This window comes from Lycorma delicatula, chromosome 6 (genome assembly GCF_047948215.1).
Source record: "Lycorma delicatula isolate Av1 chromosome 6, ASM4794821v1, whole genome shotgun sequence".
Classification (NCBI taxonomy): domain Eukaryota; kingdom Metazoa; phylum Arthropoda; class Insecta; order Hemiptera; family Fulgoridae; genus Lycorma; species Lycorma delicatula.
Genome location: NC_134460.1, coordinates 164,056,510 through 164,076,389, shown reverse-complemented (window position 1 = coordinate 164,076,389; position 19,880 = coordinate 164,056,510). Strand labels below are relative to the sequence as shown.

General features: G+C 34.6%; 1 protein-coding gene across 3 annotated transcripts in view; it reads right to left on the bottom strand.

Moving 5' to 3' along the window:
* LOC142326463 (ATP-binding cassette subfamily G member 4) overlaps positions 1 to 19,880 on the bottom strand; it is a 125,659-nt gene that overhangs the window by 94,003 nt on the left and 11,776 nt on the right. For 2 of the 3 annotated variants that reach the window (XM_075369023.1, XM_075369022.1), the window contains exon 2: positions 5,244 to 5,560. In XM_075369023.1, coding sequence (XP_075225138.1) covers positions 5,244 to 5,433 — 190 coding nt within the window. In that variant the 5' untranslated portion in view covers positions 5,434 to 5,560. The remainder of the gene's footprint in view (positions 1 to 5,243; positions 5,561 to 19,880) is intronic. The other variant, XM_075369024.1, reaches the window with a different exon arrangement.

Below are 19,880 nucleotides of genomic sequence, written 5' to 3'. Positions count from 1 at the left end.
ACTTAACCTATTTCGGTCTGGTTGACGATTGAGGATGACGCCATTCACTTGACTGCTGTTTTCTCTCTGGCGTGTAATAAGAAATCCATGTTTCATCGCCGGTAACAACTGAATTAAGGAACTCATCGCCTTTTTCTGTGTATCGCACCAAAAATTCAAAAGCAATCCCGTTCGGATTTTTTTGGACGTTCAGTTAAGACGTGCGGCACCCGTCGTGCACAAACCTTTCTGAAGCCTAAATGGTCATGAACAATGCGACCGTTAACAGCGCTTGAAACAACAGGAAAAAGAAAGGCCAGGTCGGAAATCGTTAGCGACTATATTTTCTGATTTCATCATCGACGCGTTTCATCAAGTCCTCGGTGATTATCGAGGGCCTCCCCTAACGTTCTTCATCGTGCACATTAATTCTGTTAATTCCAAACCTTCCACACCATTTTCGGACGTTTCTTTCACTCATTAGCATATCACCGTACACAGCAACCAACTGCCTATGAATTTCAGCCGGTTTAACGTTTTGATGGTTTAAAAAACTAATGACTTCACGTATTTCACAATCGGCGGCACATCGATTTTCCTATTCATTTTGTAACGTAATAACTCACGCGTAATCAAAAATACTACAACGCGAAAACTTACAGACAACAATGCAGCTTGTAAATTACTAGCGTGCCCGTGAACGACACGGTTCGGCAATCTTAAGGAGGACAATTTCCCAGCGGTCTTTACTTTAGAAATTCCCTCGTATTTATGAATTTGGTCTTCATTTTTTGGGTGTTGTGCTCAAAGATATTTACCTATGAATTATTTTAGTAAAAAATGAAGACCAAATTCATAAATAAATAACAATATTATCAAAATTTCCCGAAAAGATTTTTAATATTTCGAATCATCTTAAAATATAAATGTATACTCGTCCGCATAACATCTGTTAAAACAACACAAAATATATATCTCTCTCTCTTTCTTATGTTTAGCCTCCGGAACCAACGTAAGGTATTACTTTAGAGGATGACATGTATAAATGTAAATGAAGTCTTGTACAGTCGACCGTTCCTGATATGTATAGTTAGTTGAAACCCAACCGCCAAACAACACCGGTATCCACGGATATAATATTCAAATCCATATAAAAGTAACTTCCTTTACTAGGATTTTAAAGTTAGAACTCTCGATTTCGAAAACAACTGATTTGCGGTGACGAGTTCACCACTACTCCCGTCCAGCGGGCTAACAACACAAAATATCTGCTCGACTAATTTGACGTGCAATAAAACTGTTAAATTCGACTATCTGCGCTTAGATCTGATATGTTATCCGTGCAAGATAACAGATAAGTAATCGAACGGGTTTAAAAGTAGAAAAAATTTTTTAAAACCGGCAAATGTTTCATGAATTTCCCGAAGAAGTTACAGTGACTATCTCCTTAGCCCTTTTGACCGATCGGAACCAAAATTAAATATCATCGACGAACCGTATTCACAAGTCGTTGAGCGAAATTTAATAAAAATCGATGTATGCGGTCTGAACAGATCGAGCAAGACGTTAACTGAAGAAAAGAAAAGGTAAAAATATAGCGCTTTTTCTTCACCGTCCCTGAATGAGATCGCCCAAATATATAACAAAGTGATATACTAATAATAACTTGATCTTCTATAAATTTGAATTCAGAATTGTAAAAAGAAAAAGTTTTTTCCCCAAACCCATTTACGGCGGGTTTGAATAAGATCAATCGCAATCAAAAAATAACTTAGTTACCTAAAGGGCATTAAGTTATATAAAATTTAACGATCCTTCTTTGAGATAAGAGACCCTTAAGGTCCGTGTTTCCCCGACTCTTGAACTAATTGTGACCAAAAAATTAAAAGGCATCAACATATACATATAAAGAAATCGTGCCAAAGTTTTACCCAAATCTAGTCTGGAGAGATATCAAGATATCAAAAACTGACCAACTATATATAACCAAATATATATATATCATTCCGGAATTTTTCAATGCTAAAATTTTTTGTTTTTTTCTGTTAGAGGGGAGATCAAGAAACGTCAAGATCTGGAAGAATCCGACATACAAAATTTGAACTGATTAGCAAACTCCCCCTTATACTACGATTTCTCTAAAGATAGAAATAAAAAACGGTTAATGGATTAACATATATAATATTAATATATATATAAAATTTTTCTCCCCAATTACTAAAAAAAAACACAAAAAAAAAAACAAGGAAATAATCATTACAAAATTTAATATGAATATAATCTGCCAACGATGTCGCTGAACTTAAGCGGAATTTTCATAAAATTTAACCCTACCATAACGTTGAAAATAATTATTACATTTACAAATTACTAAATTTCCTTTTTTTTATTTACTGCATTTTCTTATGATATTTCCCCTTTTTTATTACATAATGATTCGTTAAACCAAATACAAAATTAGCACAAACTCAAATTGTTCAAAAATATTTCACTTGTAGTATCAAAATTATTAACATCAACAAAACGCAGTATTTATGTGGTACTTGAAAAAATAAGTACATAATAAAAACAATTTGAAAATTGTATCCTCCAACCAGGCGATAAAGGCTAAAAAAAAACTATTTCGACCCTGAGATAACGGTCAAATTAAAACCACTATTTAAAAAATGTTTCAAGGCGATACCTTAAAACAATAGATTTTTTTCTACGCCGTATAAACTTCATAATTTTCGGGTTAGAGTCGCATTTAATATCCCTAATACACTGATACGATTTTAAAACGGTTAGCGCTCTGAAATAATAACTTTATACATCCGACTACCGCGTGTCAAAATGAATATCGTAGGTTTTAAAGTTATGTAATATTTATTAAGCCAGTGATTCCCAACCTGTACGCCGCGGCCTCTTCACAGGGGCGCCGCGAAATATTGTAAAAGCTTCATAATTAATTGAGCCGAGACATTTATAATTATCAATTTAACGTTAATAAAGATACACGAGTTTTATTTATTTTTATCTCTTAACGAGTAGTCGTACTTTTACTTAGGGTAGGGCGCCGTGGAAAAATTTAAATTGAAAAAGGACGACGTGACTCTGAAAAAGTTTGGGAACCAGTGCATTAAGCTTTACTTATATAATGAAACGACGACTCAAACAGCTTTTCCTATAAGTATTCAATACGAGTCCCATTCGCACGCGGCACACATCCGGCCGATAGGAGAGTTCATTCCGTACTTTAATCGGCAAGTCTGGAGTAACTCATGCGATAGCTGCTTCAATTCTGTGTCACAAGTCGGGTAGATCAGACGGTAACGGTAGATATACACTTGATCCTTCGTAAACCACAAAAGAAAAACATCGCACGGAGTCGGATCGAACGAACGTGGAGACCACGAAAAACAAGCCCTGCCATCTGCTCCCCGGCGACCGGGGAGTAGTAATCAGTATGGCAGTAATCGAGGTGAATTTCATTCGACCGATCGCGTACAGAGTTAATCGGCGAGAAGGTACACCGTCTTGTTGCCAAATAAAGCTCGGTTCGTTCCGGACACACTTGCTTCAGCGAAAAACATTGGCCCGTAACTTGCCGTCCGGATACGGCAAAAAACAACATTCGGTTTTGGGAAATCTCGTTCGCACAGCGAAATTTCGTGAGGATTTTCTGATCCGCAGATACGCACGCACGTTATGCGCGTTTACTTTCCAGTTAACGTGAATTTTGATCCGTCGCTGAATACGTCGCGATAATGAAAGTCTTCATCGTCACAGTGCATCATTTCATTTGCGGAAGCTAGCGCGCAAAACATAATCTGCACGCTTTACAGCTTGTAATAGCTGTGAACGATATGGACGCAGTTGTAAGCGTTTCTTTAAAACACCACACAAACGTCACTGGAATTCCTAATTCGTCTAACTGCGAGTCTACCCGATGGATTTCCTAGTACTACACACAGAACTTTCTTACGCGTTCAACAATGTCTTCGGACGTACTCGGTCGTCCTGTACTCTTTCGTTTACAAATATGACCGGTGTTTCAAATCGTTTATACCGTCTGCGAATGTTAGTGTCGATCGGGAGATCACAACGGAAGTTCAAACGGAGCACACGCTGAACGGTAATTACAGATTCACAATTTGCAAACTGCAAAACGGAACGCTTTGTTGGAGGGGTCACCATCTCTGCTACTAGCGCTTTCAAGCGGAAAGTACGGGAAAACGTTTATGAACTTGCGCACAGCTAAAACTGTTCGACTCGCTCTTTCATTCCTAATTAATTGAAGTACAACTTAACAAACAATACAGAACTTTAAAACTCCGACATTCATTTTGAGTCACTCTGTACTACAAGCTTACAATATTAAAAATAAAATTATATAAACATAGAACTTCTATTTTTTTTTACTTGCTTTTCTTTAAGTCACAATGGTTTTTTTTTCATGTTTGTCCTCAAATCTTGCATCCTTGATTTAACATACTTCCTGACATTGCCGATCGATGAAATTTTGCACGGTTCCTTAGGTCGAGTGACAATACAATATTCCATCATTACTTTTGCAAACATCTGTCATATCTGTGTCATAATTATTAGGCCTATTAACGATAATAGGCCTAATTTGGTAGAGATTTACAATACTCGAATAACTAAAACCGATTAATATTTAATCGAATTGAACGAAAAGCGGAGGGCATAAAAACAACACAAAATTACAGCATCGATTTTCTGCCGTAACTCGGCTGTTAACCGATTTAAAAAATGTAATTTTGTTCAAAATAAAAGGCTTAATACTTTATCGGTAACATACATTTTGATAAAACTAATATTTACGGAGATATAACGAATTAAAAAATAAACACGGCTGCCAATTTGTAATTTGCGAAGGTATTTCAAGTCCTGATTTTTTGCTAATTTTAAAATGTTATTATCATGACGCTTACCAAATATTAATGCGATTCCTCTATCCGAACTTGGGATATAAATTATTATATAAAAATAACAAAATGGCGGACAGGAGAGAACGAATGAGGAATTGCCGTTTTTGCTAATATTTTTCGTTTAGTTTTACAAGTAGAATCCGAAGAACAGCCAGCCCGTTATTTTAGGAACACCTGTATATAAAATCAAACACCGATCTAATTTCATTTATTTATTAATCGTGTAACAATTATACGATAAAACTAAATTTACCTTAAACTAAATCGAAAAGATAAATTTAGCAAAATTTAATACGTACAACTTAATATCTAAATGAAAACACAGCCACTTACTTTTTTTCCTTCCTTCTGATACGGAGTAGGTGAGATCTTGGAAAGCGATGTCGACGGCAGGCCTCGTAGGAAGATGAGTAAGAGCCCGCGGAGGTTGACATTGCGCCGGAGTTATAGTCACCTTCACGGAACCTTTCCTGTCGGACACAAGGGAGTTCATTTCACAAGACTGCGACGGTTCTACCTTCATTATTATTTAAAATATAATTACTTTTTACACCGTACAAAAGTCAACGACAAAAATTTACTGATAATTATAAAAAATTACGCTCGAAAATCCAACCGATGATAGAAGGGCCTATGGCCTTAAACGGTAACTAGAAACACAAGCAAAACAACAATCAATTCACAAGGAAGAATACGCAACAGACGATAACAAAACACAACCTAAACCTTATCGAATCGCGATACATCGGATACAGATTACGATAGCCTTTTACTTACTTAATAAAAAAATTTAATCGAATAATAAAAATGGCTACACCATACAGCAATTTAAACCAACAAACGCGCGTGAAACGGAATCTCAGTTTGTACGATCGACCGATGATCACTAAAAGAACAGAAACCGCCACAGTTCAATCTGAATGATTCTTTAACAGCTGTATTCATTGAACTTCGAGAAAGATTTTAAATAAAATTTAATACGTCCGACCTACATATTTTAGAGGTAAGCACAGTGACTTGGAACGAAAAGCGAGTACAATTTTACCTCATCATTTTTCGTTTGTCGATACAGTATTTTGAAACGCTAGTAATTACGTATAGTACAAGGTAACTACACGATGAGAAATCCTCTTTTTTTTAAGTCACGAGTTTGATATTACAATCAAAACCGCAATACCCGTTCTGGATACGTCAAATATCGGTACTTTTTCGAAATCCGAAACACACTTTTTTCAATTTTTTTCTTCCAAATCAGCGGGTATTTGGAGGTATTTGCGGAGAAATTACAAATATAATCTGACCGAACTTAACCTACGCTCGCCGGTCAAGGTTAGAGAACGAAGCGAGCGTAGGTTAAGTTTAGTTAGATTATTTATAATTACAAGCAATAATGATTATATTGGACCTCTCTCAGGTACACTTGGAAGACCCGCGTTTGAATAAAATCGACGACAACAAATTAAAAAAAATCCCTTTTGGCATGCCGGAAGACGGAGGTAGATTTCACCATTGCTAAGAAGGGGGATAAAAAATATTTCAACCTTAAAGTTAAGAAAAACTTCAAATTGACTCGATACGACAACGGTTGCATGTTTAGCATACGACAAACCCCATCTTCCTACAATTTGGTAATCCCTTACAGTAAGGGTTGGTCATATCAAAAATTGTTTCAGACAAATGTTTTAGGCAATGTTTAGAAGACTAAAGACCACTTTAAACCGATTCGATATTGCGCCTATTAAGGGAAGTACGATTTGTATTTCGACTGCCCATTTTTTCCATCCCCTGGGCCAACGGTTCTTGATATCAAAAAACTTTACTTAGATAAGTTTTAGGCCCTTATCGAAGTAACAGTAGGAACTTCGAATTCGATATTTTACTGGCAAAAGCCAGTAAAATATCGAATTTCTGGCAAAAGCCCTCCCATTTTCATCCCCACGGTCCGATTTTTCCCATTAACGAACTCCACCAAGATTTTGGGTGATTATATTTTACCTATCAATTTGAAAGTGACTGGCGCAAAATTACAGCAGTTATCGTGTCCACACACAAGAAAGTGAAATACGTATATATATAAACTTTTGAACTGACTGTGGTTTTCGTGTACGGGGATGTGAAACGCAAAGATATATCAAAATTTTGCGGAATTCGAATCATGATACCGATTACAATAGGTAGCTTTCTTAAGAAATCTACCAAAAAATAGGTTAATGAGCGTCAGTTACGTTTAGGATCATATTTATAATTTCTCTCCAAATACCCATTGATGTGGAAAAAAAATTGAAAAAGCGGTTGTCAGATTCCGAAAAAGAACCGAATATTTGTAAAAAATTTATTTTCACATTTCTACGGTTTCCCTTGATCCATCCCGGTAAATTCTGGAGTAGTTCCTTTGTTTTATCCACAGAGCGATAGAACATTTACTCGTCTTTCACACGATCTATGTAATGTTTTACGTAACAGAATACAAGATACTTTATTTATTTAATTATCGTAGGAAGAGTAATTTTTCATAGCAAGCTCCGATAAGACTGAAATTTAGACTTAAATAACGTAACTAAAAATGCAATTATTCTTCACATCTTTGCATTACGTATAAAACTGAAACCCTCCGCTTTGATCTGTGTGTATCTGTTTGCCGGTGAATAAAAAATAACGATTCAGGGGGATTTTAAGTAAAGTAATAGTATAAACTTGTCGAACTCCACGGGAAAGTTTCGACTCGGTTTTTCATCCGGAGTTCCCGGGTTCGAATTCCAGTCAGGCTTAACGCTTTACATAGCTCTAAAAAAAACTTCCGTTCCACATTTCCACACGAGTTTCAAAATTATATTGTGAAATAATCACTTATTAAAAAATTACAACTCGAATACCTTTTAACGAAATAATTTTACTTTTATACGCTTTGTAGTATTTTTTCAAGTGCCGTTTTGGCACTTTAAGGGAGGTTTTATTATCGTTAGTTCAAATATTAGTTATTTAACCCCGGTTAGATATACTAAACCAAACGTTTCGGGGTAAATCGTTTGCTCTTTCTCCCCCGTCAGAAGTATTTACAACCCGACAATTATCGGCGGTATTTGCATGTATTCATATTAGAAGGGTGTGAAATAATTAAAAGTTCCCAAAGTCCAAACCGGTTCTCGGTCGAACAAAATTAAACAACGCAGAATGTAGATTCGCTTCGTTCGTTATTTACCTCCTTGTACGAAATAAAGGAAGTATTGTGATCGCGAAAAATTTCGGTTTTCTTTTTTCAAACGGAAATGTCCATTTTGACCATCTCTGAATCCATTTTTACTAGTTTCGGCGTGACGTATGCGTACGTATATATCTCGCATAAATCAAAAACGATTAGTAGGATAAAATTTTGAATTTAGGACTGCTGTAACATCTAGTTGTGCACCACCCGTTTTGATTACAATCGGTTGTGACCAAAAAAGCCCAAAATCCAATTTTTTTGGATTTTGGAATTTTCTTAATCGCAGTAATAAGCCCTCATCGAGAGCTTTCAACGATACATCGTAAGCGATACTTATTTTCATCGGTCCCAGAGTTATAACCGAATGAAATTTTAATTAATGAAATATACGGATATTACAAGAGGAAGGCACATCGGTTCGAATCCGACTTCACGTACATATATTATTTTTACCTTTTTTTTTTTTTTAATTTAAATATATCGATCCGTTAAATTAACCTCTGATTGTAAAATAACTTTTACGATAAATAATAATTCAATAACAATAAAAAAATATATTAAAAAAAATCAAAAGTTATTATCGATATAAAATTTGATGTAATTTCCAATTTAATTCAAAAATTTTTACAGAGGTTAATAATTATTAATAAATCGATATATCTAAATTAAAAAAAAATATACGTATATGAAGTCGGATTCGAACCGAAGTGCGCTTGGTTACGGATCCGACACGATCTCACTTATACTACATCACTACTTGAGCGACTTGAAACAAAATTAATAAATAAACTAATAAAAAATAAATAAATTTAAATGAAGCGCAGCAAAAAATGCGTATACGTAATTTAATAGGCGTACAAGGAAATCATGTGGTGTCCGCATCAGATTTTTTTCTTTTGCTGACGACAACAACTTTAATAAAAGTACAACCTTTTCCTTAAACGACTTGTTTATTTTTAATTTAGTAGCGGGAGAAAAGTTAAGATATGCATAAAGCTTTACCCTACATGTCAGTATTATAAGCCACATAGTCGTCGTACTCGTCATCAATGACGTAGATAATTAATTTGATCGATTAGTTTTCCTGTAAAATATGAAATACAATATTCATTAACTTAAGTAGTTTAACTCAAACAACAAAGAAAAAAATAACTTAATTAAACTTAGTAACCACCGATCGGCCGATACAAACAATTATTTTTCCGACTCGATTTATTGTACATCAAGGAAAGTTTTCGGTGTAAATTTATTCAGATAACTCCATAACAAGTTGAGCGGTAAAACTTAAATTAATTTGGTGCCCTTTTTACATTCACATATAACAAGTCGCCGACTAAATCATATTCTGCAAGAGATATAGCTATGCGGTTTCCCTCAAATTAAATTTAGAAAATTGAAAAATTTTGATTTATTATTTCAATTTATCAAGATGGAATAAATTCAGATGTTAGCAGTTTTTTTCTTTTGTTACGTAAATGAGCGACGTGATTTTTGACAGCGGATCCTGTCTACATTTTGTATACATAATTAAAGTGTTTGTGTTAAATTACCACGATTCCGCGTTACTTTGTTGTCGGTTTACATTTTACAGAACTGAAGTAAAAGCCCATCGGTTCGTTCGCTTTACCTCGATTTATATCTGTTTGAACGGAGTTACGAATAAACTATAAAACTTGGTTTATCGAAACTTAAAATATTAATTTACGATAGACAGATGCACTCCTGTCTAATATTTTTCATTTGAATTTTTTTTAAGCGTACCACTCCGATCCGAAAACTGAACCCGATCGTTATTTATTTTTGATATAAAGAAGCTTGCTTATTAATTTTGCACGGGGATAGAAATTCTTCTTGTAGAAAACTGTTTGTTTTAATAAATGAAAATTAATTTTGGCAAGCATTTTTAGGAGATGAAAACGAAACAAAATAGGATTTTTAACTATTTTCGAAAAAAATCTTTTTTTTAAGTTTCAAACAAACAAAGGTTCCTTTCTTCATCTTGCCGTACCACTGAGGATTCGTTTTAGCTAAACGTTGTAAGAAACGATAATTAAAGCGAATAAAATACGATAAAAGTTTTTTAAGTGATATTTTAATGGAATTTTAACAGAATACTTTTTTTCATTCAGATGACAGATAGGAACGGAAGAACACCGAGTAATCCGAATTCAACTTACATTTAATTTAAAAAAAAATTAAAACAATTTTTTATTTTTGTTACTTCGTTCCTTCAATTTATCGCTTCCTTTTTATCTCAAGGTGAGTTTCTATTCGAAGAAGCCTTTAAGTTTGTGTCGTGCATTAAATGAAATTGAAATTACGCGATTATAATTCATCGTTGTTTTTTAGTTTCTTTTATCGGCTAACGTTTAAAATAAATTATTATTAAATACTAATCAAATTATCCGGCATTCCTTCTTGGCCGTTATTTATCTGTTAACCGAAAGAGAATTGTAATTAAAATTACAAAAATGTTTACCGTTTAATCCCGAACTTCAAAATAAAAAAAATTATATAAAAACGAATTAAAAATAATTCTGAACGATATGGAATTACGAAAAAAAATCGATTTGAAAATAAATAATAATACGACAAAAGTCATGAAGCGGAATAGAAACGAATGTAATAACGAATTAAATATCAAAATGAGGGTTATAATATACTTTAGTTGTACAATCTGTCATATAAACAACATAAAAATTAAACAATCTGAACGAGACAGCCGAAAAAAATAGAACTACAGATATTTCTTTAAAAAAAACCGGAATATATAAATAAATAACAAAAAAAAATCCCTTTCGGCAGGCCGGAAGACGGAGGTACATTTCACCGATGTAGGGAATTAAAAAAATATCCACCTTAAAGTCAAATCAACGGTTGCATGTGAAAAAAAGTTTCACATGTTTACCATACGACAAGCCCAATCTTTTTACTATTCCAGCAACATTTTGGTCATCCCTTGCCGTAGGGGTTGGTCATATCAAAAATTGTTAGGCACAAAAGTTTTACGTAACGTTTACAGAACTAACGACCACTTTAAACCGATTCGATACTGTGCCTATTAAGGGAGGTATGATTGTTTTTTGTCTTCGAAATCCCATTTTTTCCACCCCCTGGACCGATGGTTGGTGATATCTAAAAACTTTACTTCGATAAGTTTTAGGGCCTTATCTAAAGAATAGTAGGAACTTTAAACGAATTCAGTATTTTCCTTAATAAGAAAGTTGTAGCGATATTTTTTTTCTCAAAAAAGCCCCCCCCCCCCATTTCCACCGCCATGGTTCGATTTTGGCCGTTACGAACTCGATCGAAATTTTGGGACGAGTTATTTTTAAGGAACAATTTGAAAGTGACTGGCGCAAAATTACGGCAGTTATCGTGTACACAAGAAAGTGAAATATATATATATATACATACATAAATGTATATATAAACTTTTGAGCTGACGGTGATTTTGGGATCAGGGGGATGTGAATTTAATTCCGAACGAGTGGGGGCACCCCACCCTTTAGGCCATTCATTATTTTCTACTTTTTAGAGCATTTAATATAAGAGTAGTTTTTAAAGTTTTTTCGACATTTTTTATTTTATTTTTTTTAGTCTTCATAAGTTCACACTTTACAGAGCTGCGCTGGTTTGAGCGTATTTAGCGAAAGATCGGATACGTACGTTTTACGTTGGATGAGTGCAATCTAAACAGAGAGCTAAACGATTAAATTTCCGGATAACCAAGATGCGGTCGATCAAGAGTGTACCGATGCGTTAAATAATTAGCGCTCGACCTGTTGATAGATACATCGTTTGAATTGTGAAAATCGGACTACCGGCTGTCGAGGCTTTACGGTGGCACCCCATCGCCCTCCTTCCCCAATTTCCAAACGGCGCCACGGAGGCGCTTGAAAATTATATCATCCGACAAATACCAAAGGGAACAGATTGAGTTGCCGTAAAGGGGGGGGTCGACAAAATGTTCAGAAAGACCGACCGTTTTCGAGATAATCGTCCGAAAATATATATATCGCATACATATCGATATATAATATAACAAGTATACATCTGACCACCACCAGGAGACATTTACTACCGAATCGGGATTTTCCGCTAGCGATCGGTATATTCCGGTGCTAAGCTAAGAGGGACGCACACACAGACAAATGCCGTTTAGTTAGGTAGGATATCATGGGCGATTAAAACGAGGAAAGGAAAAGAACCGAGGCCATTGAAATGTAGCGATAAAGATAGAAATTGTAGAAAGATAAAAATCGATTAGACGATACAATTCGAAATGAAAAGATCTTAAAGCTAATAGGAACGAAAAAAATTTCTGACAGAGACGAATCTGGTCGGTCGCCTGCGGGTTACTATATCGATATAGAAAGTGAAATTTAACAAATCCTTCTAAAACGATCTATTTTTCGATAGGATATTATCACATCCAAGCAACCGGGAAGGAAATTCAAACAATTTTAGCGGAACGGGTAAGTACATAACAAATCATAATAAACGGTATTTGAAATACAATATTTACGCAAAAAACTTCGGGCTTCCACAACCTTAACCAAAATGACGGTAAATAATTTTTTTCACCGTCAGTTTTATAAGCGACCTACATTTCAACCCAAGAGGACGCACCTACGAGGTCTGCAAATAAAGTAATGAGTCCGGTTCAGAAAAAATTTTATTTACGATCCAATTATAAATGGACTCTATCACCTTAGAAATAGTTCCCTTGGGAAGTCACGCAACGCTTCAAATGTCCCACTCTTCATAACGGTGTTGGAACTCAGAAACAGGAATATCCTTCAGATGACCGGTTACATTTTTTTTATGTTTTCTACTGTTCCAAAACGGTGTCGTTCTGAGGTGTTTTTTAAATTCGGGAACAGGAAAAGATCGCAAAGACACAAGTCAGGTGAATAAGGCGGTTGAGGAACTACAAGAATGATTTTGTTTGCCGATAACTCATTAATTGAGAGTGCAGTGTGAAAAGGTGCATTGCCAAGTTGCAGCATCCAGTGTCTTTGATGGCTGGTCTCGCGCGGGCAACTCTTTTCCGCAGTCTTTCAAGAATTTCTCGGTGTACATACTGATTTACAGTCTGTCCTGTAGGCACAAAGCTCCTTATGGACAATGCCGTTACTGTCGAAGAAACAAATTAGCGTAGTTTTGATTTGCTCATTTTTGCTTTTTTGGACCGTGGTGAGTTTGAAGCGTGCCACTCCTTACTCTGTTGTTTTGTTTCTGGGTCGTGCTTAAATACTCGTATCCAAAATTCATCACCAGTAATAACGTTTTTTTAGAAAATCAGGTTCGGTTTCAATTCACCCTAGAAGATCCCGGCACACTTCCACCCTGTTGTTTTTCTGTTCAACAGCGAGGTTTTTTGGGAACAATTTTGCACACGCTATTATCATTTTCAAATCTTTTGTCAAAATTTGATGGACTGCGGTAAGGTTCAAATTCAACTGTTCCGCAATCATTCTGACAGTTAATCGCCGATGGTACCGTATCAAGTCTCTGATTCGCTCAACATTGACGTCAGTTTTTCACGTTAACCGGCCTTCCAGAGCGTGGATCGTCCGCAATTGATTCTCGGCCATCTGAAAATGCTTTAAACCGGCTGAAAACTTGGGCTTGTGACAGGGTGTCATCTCCATACGCCCTTTTTAATTTTGAAAGAGTTTCAGCAGCAATCTAACCGAGTTTAACACAAAACCCGATAATTAGTATCACTCATTTTTGTAACGCACAACAAAAATTCTTTTAACGAAAAGTTTGTTTACATCTCACGCGGCAACAATAGAGTAAAATATTAATACCTAATATAAATCAACTTTTCATATAATTATATGTTTACTGTTAACTTTACAGTGTCGCCACTACGGCTCCAAAAAACTAGTCTCATTACTTTAATTTACAGACCTCGTACGTTTCACCTCAAACCGAAAAACAGATCCTTCTGAGATAAAAATGTTTGCTAAATTATACTTTTTTAGCGTTTCACGATTTCATAGTTATTTAAGAGGTAGTTTAGACCTTGAAAATACATACCATTAACATGTAAGTAATATTTACGATGATAACCCTAAGATTGCACAAGGCCAATTCCTCTCCTTCTAATTATAATTCCTCTCTCTCTCTCTCTCTCTCTCTCTCATATAATTATATATATTAAGATCGACTTAAATATTATATATATATAGGTTGGGTAACACATTAAAAATAAATTTTTTATAAAGTGGTACCTAAAACACAACTTCTTACAGCAACAGATTCATTATCTTAAATAGCCTAACAAAAAGAAATACTATAATTACGAACGACACAATTATCTAGAGTTAACTAGTTAATCGATAAACAATTAACAAGAGTTAATAGTTTATAATATTAAAAGAGTTGTTCAACAGACAAATCCATACCGAATATGAAGAAAAAACTAATTCTTTATTAATAATCATAACCGACTAAAAATTCCACGATGTTATTCAAATTCTATTTTGAGTTCACTATCTCAAACGTTTGAAATCCAGGGTAGCACAACCAAGAACGTATATACACACCACTAACACGGCCGATTAAAGCTTATTAGCCAAAAATCCCCTTTAAACATAAATAATCGTGTAAAAAAGTAAATATTTTATTATAATCGATGTACATAATGGCTTTTTGAAGGAGATAAACACAAATATTATTATAAAGTAAAACGAAAGCTCTGACGTGGGTACCACACATTTGTTTCTAAAATGGTGGGCTGGCTATAATTTTGCGTATTCTGCTTGTAAAACTAAACAAAAATTATCCTTAGGAAAAATGGCAATTTCTCCTTCGTTTTCCCACTGTCCGCCATTTTGTTATTTTTAAATACAAATTTATATCTCAAGTTCGGATACAGGAATCGCATTAATATTTGGTAACCGTCTTTGTAATAAAGTTTTAAAATTAACAAAAAATCAGGAATTAAATATCTTCGAAAATTACAAAATGGCGGCGATGTTTACTTTTTAATCCGACATATCTCCATAAATATAAGTTTTATGAAATAGCTAAGATATTAAGCCTTTTATTTTGAGCAAAATGACATTATATTTTGGAAAATCGGTTAACAAACAGTCGAGTTACGGGAGAAAATTAATGTTGTAATTTTATGTCTTTCATGTTCTCCACTTTACCTTCGGTTTGATTAAATATTAATTGTTAATTCTAGTATGTATCCGGTTAAGCAATAATTTTCCGACGATAAGATTTAATATTAAATAGTAATAAAAAAATAGATATTAATTTTTGACGTTTGAATAATTTTACACGGCGACTATTACAGCTGATCATGTTAACAATGTAAAAGTCAAGATTCTTTCAAGAGGAATGGCGTTAAAACTATTACGACCAGCGTATCTGGAGCGACGAGAATCCTCATTGTACCTTCCAAAGTAGCCATCAACAAAGATTTTCCCTGAATATACGGGCAGGTATTTTTAATGACTATTTTTAACGTCCTGTCTGTCCTATTCTTCATTTAAATGCGGAAAATTATCTTGCTCATTTAACCGAAAATGTTCCAAATTTTTTGGAAGACCTACCTCTACGATTAAGAAGAAATATGTGGTTTCACCGCGATAGAGCTCACCACATTTCAGTCGGTCGGTAAAAGATTTCCTGCGTGAAACTTTCCGTGAAGAACAGATAGGCCGCGGAGGATCAGTGCCCTAGCCTGCCCGATCGCCCGACTTAAAGCCTCTTGACTTCTACCTGGGGCCGTTTGAAACATATCGTTTATTCAACTCCGATACTCAACACCGAGGATCTTCAACGAAGGATCAAAACTGAATTTCAAGAAATTAGGAATATTCCTGGAATATTTGAACGGTTAAGACAATCTCTCCGAAAAAGACCGGAGACTTGTGTAATTTCTAACGGTGGACACTTTGAACATCTCTGATAACTTTTAACAATTGTTAACCGTTTAATAACACCTAATGTTCTACAATAATTAACGCAAGATTATCGCAGGTAGTTGTTTTATTTTTTAATTATTACTTAATTTGATACTTACTAGAATTAACGATAAATAAAAACGATTAATATTTCATGGAATTGAACGTAAAATGGAGGACATGAAAACAGACACATAATCAGAACATTAATTTTCTCCCATAACTCGGCTATTTGTTAACCGATTTTCAAAAATAAAATTTAATTTTGTTAAAAATAAAAGGCTTAATATTTTAGTAAATAACATAAATCTTGATAAAATTAATATTTATGGAGATGTAACGGACTGAAAAATAAACATGGGGCAGAACGCAGGAGAAATTGCCGTTCCTAAGGATATTTTTTGTTTAGTTTTACAACTAGAATCCAAAAAAGTATTGCCAGCCCAGTATTTTAGAAACACCTTGTATACACATACGTAATCATCCCTATTAAAAATGCATATAAAATTAAAGCTCTATGGCTTAATCGTATTAAAGAGCTCTTTAAATTTTAAATAACCGCATTTAAATCTTTTCTTATCGATGTAAGACAGGTGAGGACTTTTAATTTTTAAATACCTGATATTTCTACATCATAATCCATTTAAAAATTAAATATCTCTGGAAGTTGATTTAATATTTAAATACCTCGTAACTATGTTACTTCTCTTCACGTTCAATTCGATGAAATATTTTTTGTTCCTATTTATTGTTAAATCTAATATTGTAAATCAGTATCAAATTAAGTAAGATTTTCTCACAATAATAGACCTAATAATTATAACACAGAATTACAACATCAAATTTCTCCCGTAACTCGACTATTTGTTAACCTATTCAAAAAAGTGAAATGTCAGTTTCTTCAAAATAAAAGGCTTAATATTTTAGGAAAACATACGTTTTAATTAAACTAATCTTTATGGAGATATAAGGGACTGAAAAATAAACATGGCCGCAATTTTGTAATTTGCGAAGGTATTTAAGTCCTGATATTTTGCTTCATTACCAAGACGCTTACCAAATATTAATGTGATTCCTGTATTCGAACTTGAGATATAAATTATTATATAAAAATAACAAAATGGCGGACAGGGGGAAAACAAAGGAGAAAGGAGAGAACGAAGGAGAAACGAATGGATATCCATTTTTCCTAAGGATATTTCTGTTTAGTTTTAAAAGTAGCATTCGAAAAAGTATAACTAGCCCACCATTTTAGAAACACCCTTATACACATTTAATGAAATTTTATTTCACTAATAACTTCTGATTTTTTCTTATTTTTTTTATTATTATTATTGAATTGTTTTTTTTTTTTGTCTTCAGTCATTTGACTGGTTTGATGCAGCTCTCCAAGATTCCCTATCTAGTGCTAGTTGTTTCATTTCAGTATACCCTCTACATCCTACATCCCTAACAATTTGTTTTACATATTACAAACGTGGCCTGCCTACACAATTTTTTCCTTCTACCTGTCCTTCCAATATTAAAGCGACTATTCCAGGATGCCTTAGTATGTGGCCTATAAGTCTGTCTCTTCTTTTAACTATATTTTTCCAAATGCTTCTTTCTTGATCTATTTGTCGCAATACCTCTTCATTTGTAACTTTATCCACCCGTCTGATTTTTAACATTCTCCTATAGCACCGCATTTCAAAAGCTCCTAATCTTTTCTTCTCAGATACTCCGATCGTCCATGTTTCACTTCAATATAAAGCGACACTCCAAACATACACTTTCAAAAATCTTTTCCTGACATTTAAATTAATTTTTGATGTAAACAAATTATATTTCTTACTGAAGGCTCGTTTAGCTTGTGCTATTCGGCATTTTATATCGCTCCTGCTTCGTCCATCTTTAGTGATTCTACTTCCCACATAACAAAATTCTTCTACCGCCATAATCTTTTCCCCTCCTATTTTCACATTCAGCGGTCCATCTTTGTTATTTCTACTACATTTCATTACTTTTGTTTTGTTCTTGTTTATTTTCACGCGATAGTTCTTGCGTAGGACTTCATCTATGCCGTTCATTGTTTCTTCTAAATCCTTTTTACTCTCGGCTAGAATTACTATATCATCAGCAAATCGTAGCATCTTTATCTTTTCACCTTGTACTGTTACTCCGAATCTAAATTGTTATTGAATTGTATCTATTGTAATTTTTTTTTACAATCAGAGGTTAATAATTATTAATAAAACAATATATATAAATAAAAAAAAGGAAATGCAATCGGATTCGAACCGATGTCTTCCCCGTGTAAGATCCAAATATTTCATTAATTAAAATTTTATCTGGCTGTAACTCTGGAACCGACGAAAACAAGTACCACTTATGACGCATCATTGAAAAGCTCTCAATGAGAGGTTATTACTGCAGTTAAGACAAATCCAATATCCAAAGTTTTTTGATTTTGGGCTTTTTCGGACGCTTTTGGTCGAGTCGATTTTGCAATCAAAATGGGAAGTGCACAACTAGATGTTACAACAGTCCTAAATCCAAAATTTCATCTTTCTACGCCTAATCGTTTTTGAGTTACGCGAGATGCATACGTACGTACACACGTCACGCCGAAACTAGTCAAAATAAATTCAGGGATGGTAAAAATGGATATTTTTGTTGAAATCTGAAAACCGAAATTTTTTCGCGATTACAAAACAAATGTTTAAATAAAACTCGTAAATGAAATACGTAGATTAAATTAATAGGTCTCGGCCAACAATGGATAAAACATAAATCGAACGAACGAACGCAAAATTAATCGATTACAAACATAAGAGATTTTATAAATAAATATTTCATTCTGATCGGTACTTAACAAAATTATAAAGTGAAAATATGACGTCATCAGTGGAGAGTTATGCTAACTATGAATAAATTTAAAAAAACTGTCTCGGCATTTGCCTGGTCGAATCAATGGAAATCATGTTAAAACCTGGATTCAAACCGCATCATAAAATACACGATCTCGCTACTATATGAAGAAACAACGTCTTCGTCGTTTATTCCCTATAACCGCGAAAACTACTGAACTAATCGGTACGGAATTTTCCACAGCTTTCTTATAATCCCCGGAGTAGTTCAAACTTCACCGATCTCACGGCTGTATAAATTTAAAAAAAAACATATAAAAAATATATATATACATAAATAACTAAGAACACCTTCTTTTATTAAATTTAATGTCGTCTATATCGATAGGTATTGTCTAATCGATAGTTGTGTATGTCAATATCGACTTCTTCAAACAGTTATTATGCGAATAAGTTTAATGTCATCGCAAAATGGATCGACAGGAAGCTTGATTTTTGAGCTTGATTTTTGGACAACCCAAAAATGGATTTCTGTATCCATCCAAGATGTGTTACAACATTCTAAAAGACAATATGACTGAAGAAGACCGGCATAGCGTGTCTCTGCACGAGCAGGATTCGTCGGACCGCTTGAGGGAGGTGGACAGCTCGGCAGCTGAGGCACGGGAGGGTCCTACAGGGTCGCCGCTATGGAAAAGGCTGTCGAGACTCCACTGAACTCGGGCAGAAGACAGAAGACAAACGCGATGCGTATGACTGTACCGGTGTACAAGTGCGGGAAGTGCGAGTGAAGCAAGTAAGGTTCGACCGCGGTCGAGACTTGTTGTTCTTTCGGGAAACAGACTTTTAAGCCCACACTAAGCCGCATGAGCCTTTGGACTGCTTCAGTTCTGCCTCTGTAATAGAAGATAGGCTTGATCAAGTCTAGCTGTTAAGGTATCTAAACTCTAGTCTTGTCTTGTGTTGCGTCTGGGTACTAGGTTGCTCG